Source organism: Monopterus albus, unplaced genomic scaffold (genome assembly GCF_001952655.1).
Source record: "Monopterus albus unplaced genomic scaffold, M_albus_1.0 scaffold60.1, whole genome shotgun sequence".
Classification (NCBI taxonomy): Eukaryota; Metazoa; Chordata; class Actinopteri; order Synbranchiformes; family Synbranchidae; genus Monopterus; species Monopterus albus.
Window position 1 is genome coordinate 501,284 of NW_018127940.1, and position 7,220 is coordinate 508,503.

Below are 7,220 nucleotides of genomic sequence, written 5' to 3' on the forward strand. Positions count from 1 at the left end.
CTCTCTCTCCCTGTACCTTTCTGCAGGTTGCCCTGGCCTTGGAGCTCTACGTCTCTGATGAGCAGTCACCAGCCACATCGACCTGATCAGTGTTTGATTGTTGTGTCTTGTTGCTTTTCTTCTTTTGTCTCTCCTCTATCCACTCACCCCAACCGGTCGAGGCAGAAGGCCGCCCACCAAGAGCCGGGGTCTGTCGGAGGTTTCTTCCGTTAAAGGGAGTTTTTCCTCCCCACTGTCGCCAAGTGCTTGATCAAGGGGGATTTGTTGGGTTTTCCCTATGTAATAATATTGATAACAGTAAGGTTTAGACCTTACTTTGTAAAGTGTCATGAGATGACTTTTGTTGTGATTTGGTGCTATACAAATAAAATTTGATTTGATTTGATTTGATTTGATTTGATTTGGAAAGTGAAGTGAAAACTTAATTAGCATTCATAAAAATGACACATTCAAAAGCAAGCAAATTATACACATTTAATCATGATGGTTCCAACAATGATCTATTTATTACAACTACTTACAGCCCAGGAAGGATGGAAAACACTGCCCGACCTTAGCTCTGATACATAACATATATACAAATACATTATTATTTACATACACCTAAATGTGCATCGATATGTATAGTTTCCTTTTAATATATATGATATTTTTGTGTAAAATAGGGTACATATATACAGTGTAGTGCTATTATAAATGTTATAGCTATACACTACCAACATTTGATGAGCATGAAAATGGTGTGAATCATCTGCTGTGGCCTTCACAGTCACCAGATCTCAACCCAGCTGAATACCTATGGGAGATTTTGGTCCAACGTGTTAGACAGCATCTGCACCACCATCATCAAAACACCATCTGAGGGAATATCTTTTGGAAGAATGGTGTTTGTGCCTCCAGTAGAGTTGAGACACTTGGAAAATCAGTCCCAAGGTGCATGAACCTGATCTGATGGCACATGGACATCTTGTCATCTGTTCATACAGCCATGATTGACTGACTAGTGTGACAATCTGTGGAAATGTAATTACTGGCAGGGTGGATGAAACAGCGCATTAAGGTTCAAAGTGTGGGGGCTAATGGATTTATAAAGCCCTGAACACACGCTGAGTAAAACATCAGATCAAAGTATCAAATCCACCTTGTTCCAATAACTGACAACCACTTGGCTCTAATAGCTGAACTGAAAATGACTTTTATTCATTATATAAACACATTATATGAAAAGATGTGTACAATAAACATCTTAGAGAGAGCAATTTAGCTTTGTTCTAGTCAATATCCAGTCATTGTTACTAGTTTATTCCTTGTTTTGTTTTTAATGCCAGATTTCTGTCTGTCACTCATTTCTTCATTTTGGACTTTCCTGTCATATGTGAACATTCAAGATGCACAGTAACATAGTTTGGTATCTAATATCTATTGTCCAAGTGCTGCAGCTTGGCCTCATCCACTCATGTCTGTTGCTTGAAATGCTTGTGACCTTGCAATTTAATCTTATCTGACCCTTGCGCTCATTGTAAGTCACTCCTGATAAGAGTGTCTGCTAAATGCCAAAATGCGATGTCTCCCTTTCCCGAAATGTAATTTTTGTGTCCTTTTGATAGGCCAAACCACACATGGTGGTGTTTGTCTGTCGCTATGAGCTGGGTCACTGCTGGATGCTGTGCAGGCCAAATCATAATAGAAATGCTGAAAAAGTGAGCTGAAATTTATAATCAAAAGAGAGAGAGAGTTAGATTAAGTGAACACTATTACTTACAGAGACTCTGTGAAGAAGCTCCATCCAAATCAACTGCAGGATGTCTTTTACACAATACAAGTTCAATTTTCTGACTGAGCAGGCAAGTTGTTTGTGCCTATGCTCCTGCAATATGTATTTGTACAATGACTGTATGCTGCACAAAAAAGGCAGAAACTCCTTCTGCGTTTAAAATCTCCCATATTCCGAGTACAGAGTAGGATTTATATCTTCTTAACAGTCGTTCACTGAAGCTTACCATCTCAATTTCTAATTACTGCTCTCCACTATTGGCTGACCAAAACTGAGGCTGTAACGGCCGCATTGCTTTGCACATGCATTGTCTGATGAACTTTAATTAAAGTTAAAGGATCATTGGCCAAAATATGGCATGAACTTGCTTTTGACAGACCCTTGGTTGAACGTTTTCATTAGCCTATACTATACAATGCATGCGAGCAGAAACCAATAATGAACTGTCAAAATGCTTCGTGACAAAGTTAACTAGATGTTTTTTGTTGTAAAGGAATGTGAAGAAATCCCCCCTTTACCCTCAAAATGGAACCACACAGTAGCACACGCTTTAAATTTCCTCATCTCCCAGTGCTCCTCTCCCTGTCCATCAGTCATCCCACTTCTTCCCTGTCTGCTTTGCTTTTCACCTTATTAGGAATCCCATTGATTTTCAAGGCAAGACCAGGCTACATGTCATGTAGGCCGGCCTTGCAAAGAAAACCACTGGGATCTATTAAAGGCTTCCCTTTCTTGCCTCTGACTTCAACGCACTTTTAAACAACTGTGCCATCCTTTAGTCAGAAGCACATTAAAGAGCAACACATAAAGGAGTCGACTTTTATCTGTCAGTCTGAACAATCGTGAAGTTCACGCTACACTGAAATGAGCTGACTTTGAGTCCAAGAAGGAAGAAGTTTTGGAGGAGAGTGGGAAGACTGGTTGATAACTAATATATGAAGTTTCATACACATATTTATTACACATTATACAAAATTATTTAAAAAAACTCTTCCCTGTTTCACTATCACACTCCTATCTGAAAGAGAATTATCCTCACTTTCCCCCAGAAACAGCTTTAAATCTGCTCAAAGACAAATGATTTTAGAGGCATAATTTAAGAACATAACTAATTGATTTCATCAATATGGAGCAGTTAACTAAGACCATGGTAAATCCATGTTATGCTGTTTATTGCACATGACGTGAATAATGCAAGATTACATGCTTTGCTATCCTGTGATAAATAGCTGTGAATCTACAAATCTGCAAACACATTTGATCTTACTGTCCGGTGATATGCATGGTTCTGCATTATCCATGAGACTGACAAAGATGATTACAACTGTGTGGATGTGCTAAAAACTGGGGACACTATTTCATGTGCTTCCCAGAACATTCTCAAAGCTGATGTTACTGTTGCTGACTGAAATGAATAAAGACAATGAAATAAAGACAACATCTTTTCTTTATAGCCTGGCATCATGAGTCAGCCTTGAGTAAATCTGGCAAAGTGTATTATTTGACAGATGATCACATCTGCATCACAGTTATTAGCAAGAGCACGATTGTCAGGTGTCTCATCAACACATTTCACTAGCAAAGCTCAAGGTGCAAAAACACCAGAACACAAACACCCTGTCTAATTACTAATCTAACATGCAGCTTGATTTGACCTCCTTTAATAAGCACATCAATTTAATTGGCAAATTGTTGGTTGTTATCACAATTACAAATGTATCTTAACCCAAATGTCATAACACTCAAGTCTTTATTAGTGTTATTTTTAGGATTACACGTCCAACTATCATGTACAATTAAGGCTAGGGCATAGCAAGGCACACAGTCTGAATTTATATTGGATAAATAAAAGCTTCATCCTTAGACCAAATAAGCTGAGCTGAGACCTCGTGTTTGCTTTGCAGTGACAGGTTTCCTTTCAAAAGTGACACATCCTCAGACTGTGAATGAGATCAAGGCTACCTACAGTATAAAGAAGTACTTTATATGCTGCAGGCTGAACTTGATTATGTTGCCCTGTTGAACACATTATGCTCGAGGAAAGACTGTAGAACATCTGTCTCTGTGGCATTAAGTCCCTCCTGTGACCTTCATGTCACTTATCAGTTACATACTCATGTAAGGAGAATGTGATTCTTATGCTAAAGTAGCTACATTCACCTAAAACATTAAAACATTTTCTTTGCCATATTAGAATATATGACTCCTGTTCCAAATTATATTAGCACTTACATTTTAGCCTGCACTGCACTTGTTAAAAATATCATACTGATGAAGATATCTGGTCAGTGTGCTTAATTTTTAATGAAGAAATCTTAAGGAAGTCAAATTTGCCAACTAGAAATTCTCTTCTGAGAATATGCCGCCTGTTTTTTGAGGTTATAGACAGTAGACTAATTAAAAATAAAATTTGTGAAACAGTTTAGAGCACGTTGTTTAAATCCAGTCAGTCATACTGCTGATGTAATCAGCCCTTTCAGCACTTTCATCCTTAAGGAATGAAGAACTGTTCTGTGAACCTTTTCAGTTTATTATCTGGGTGCTTTGTGCCAGTGCCTGACCTTGGAGGGTTGTGGGTCAGAATAAGAGATGATGCTCTCCGACTTTACACACACTTCACTTTCTGTGCTCACTGCATTTCTTTGCTTGATGGTGGAAAACCTCAGAAAACTTCTGCACTAGAGACGGTGAGCAGTGTCAACATTAAACGCACACCACAGTGAACTCATCACGCAGGCCTTAAGAGTCAAGGGCAATGTGTTAAAATCAGCCCACAGCACTTCCCCAAAATGCAGTGCAGCGGTGTTCTCGCTTGCAGGGAACAATATGAATGGTACTGATCTAGTCTACAACAAGTCTACAACGCCCAAAGGACATTTAAAATACCTGACTTACCTTCAGCAAGCAGGCGCACCGCATGCACAAAAGAGGGCTCCAAGCTGTTTTTCTCGGCCACCAGTTCAGGTAAGTACTTATCTGGATGCATTATTATCACAGCGGACCTCTTCACCGGTCGTGCAGGTGAGACCAGTGCTGAGCGTCGGAATGTAACTGTAAACCTTCCCGCTCCTGCTTTTCGGCACCTTCAGTGTACCAGTCTTGATGAGTACCACAAGCAAAAGCCCTCCGACAAACTAGTCGCTCCAAGTGTCCGAGATGCTTGTGAGAGGGCGGGTTGTGATTCAGAGGTTTGAGCCCATATCTGCCACCGTTGCCTGCTTCCTCTCCACGGCACCCCGCCAGACTCTCACACTCACTGGGTCTGCAGATCGTGCTGCTCCCCGCCCCTCAGCAACATTATTGGCCATATTCTGGGACTGGCGCTGCTGGAAAACAAAGACGATCCGCGCAGAGCGCATACCAATTGGGCAATGCGCTCCGAGGGAATGGATTAAAAGAAAAAAAAAGTTGAGGCTGCACTGTCGGGGCTGGCGTTGGTCCCTGCAATAATCTCACTCCAAAACTGTAGACTCGGTCGGTTTATTGAAAGTTTTGTGCAGCTTATGTTACAAATACTCCTTTATTATAAGTAAGGCAGACATTCTAAAATACATTTGAGAATACAGTGCAATGACAATATGTTGTGTGGCTTTAGTAATTTAAAACAACAAAAAACCTACGCACATTATAAAGATACCGCACTTGATTATTAGTCAAGGGGCTGTGAAAGGCTGAAATCAGAGGAGTTTAATGTCCGAGTATGAGGATCGTGAATGCCATATGAGATAATACCTTATCAACGTAAAACACTTCTTACCCAGTTCAAAGTTCACCAGAGTAACAGTGTCGCTGTCCATGGTGCTAAACAAATCTCTGGATGGCGTTGCTTATGTGGACGATGAACGTTTCTCATTCCAGTTCATATTAAAACGTACCACTACCACAAAGAACATAAATTCGTTTATTTCCCCCACTTGGTTCTCTACAATCCTCCCTCCCCCGGCAAACTCACACGTTATAAGACCTCATCCATTTCAACATCTGAGTAAATCACTGTTTGGCATCTTACTGAAAAGCTCTGCAAAGTTATGCCAAACTAGTAGGAACTGAATTTTATGGCTTATGGATATTGATACTATAAGCAATATAAGTACTCTAATTTCTTGTTCCCTGTTAACTTTACTTGTACTTTACTTTCGGATGTATAAAAATTTCAGAATAGCCCTCATTTGTTTTCTCACTCTGGCTTAATGAACTTATCCCGTCCCAATATACGCTCCTTTTGTTTCAATCTCAATAAAAAAAGCTTAGGAAAAAGAATTTTATTTCAAATGTGACATATTTGCTTTGTTTTGTGCAGTAAAGTAAATATACATAGCCTGATGCTTTTTGATGCAGTAAGACATTTTACAGCATATATTTGTCAGTTAGTAAAAAAAAGCGCATATCAGCAATCTCAGCAAGAGCCTAAATACTGTGATTGTTTAACCTCTTGTCATCTAAGTTATGTGGCCTGGCTGTGGCTCAGGGAGGCCAAGTGAAAAAGAGCCTTTGCTGCTTGTAAAGTGAATTACATGCCACAACCCTAAAGAATTTATAATGTGAATGCTTTAGGTCCTTACTGAGCAATGTACTGTCAGTAATGTAAGTACTGCTACTCCACTACACATTAAAAACTAAATATATTAATTCAATCAAGACAGTTATAGTTAATAATTAGGCTTCAAAGGCCAGAATGTGACTTTGTTTTAACTGCTAGTAAAGACACTGTTTTATTAATCCATGATTTTCTCTGTTCATCTGTATTTAGAACAGTATAACTCATGTTATTTCACATTGCAGCTGTTGCTAAGGGCTATTTCTGCTCATTTCTTCAATCGTGGGGCTATTACTGATCTTAACCACTTACTACTTGTATTAAAAAAAAAAAAAGTGATTAATTTCTCTGTCAAAAATGAGATAGAGCTTTATTTTTGCGCTTGATAGTCTAAAAGAAGTGACTAGGCCCATATTGGCCATGCATTTTTTGTTTGCTTGCCAGACCTTTATTGATGAAAGAAAGAAAGAAAGAAAGAACTTTATTGATGATTATAATCCTGGGTCTGCTATAATGGTTGCTTATGAAAATGATGAATATAGCCATCAATGTGTTTTACTGTTGATATTAAATTAAAGCAGGAAACCTAGAGAAAAATGAAACACCAAATTTGCTCCTTCAGGGTGACACTAAAGGAAAGAGAAAACAATATGCTTGGGGCAAATATTTAGCACATTATGCTTTTCAGTGCAGAGAGAGGACTTTGATCAGGCTGTTGTAAGTTACCTGGGACAACGACTACTGTGAATGACCCATATTTGAACTTAGTCTCTATCAATGGTAAAACGTTTCATTTTCAACTAGGATTTAACAGACTCTTACTCCCCTCTAGTGGTCAAAGTTCTGCATTACAGATTTCACATCTATGTGACCCAGATAAACCTCTCAAGAGCTTAATTTCTTTTTGAG

At 39.0% G+C, this 7,220-nt stretch overlaps 1 protein-coding gene across 9 annotated transcripts in view; it reads right to left on the reverse strand.

Moving 5' to 3' along the window:
* khdrbs2 (KH domain containing, RNA binding, signal transduction associated 2) overlaps window positions 1-5,102 on the reverse strand; it is an 84,004-nt gene extending 78,902 nt beyond the window's left edge. For all 9 annotated transcript variants that reach the window (XM_020603146.1, XM_020603150.1, XM_020603143.1 and 6 more), the window contains exon 1: window positions 4,670-5,102. In XM_020603146.1, coding sequence (XP_020458802.1) covers window positions 4,670-4,760 — 91 coding nt within the window. In that variant the 5' untranslated portion in view covers window positions 4,761-5,102. The remainder of the gene's footprint in view (window positions 1-4,669) is intronic.
* Between the last annotated feature and the right edge of the window lie 2,118 nt (window positions 5,103-7,220).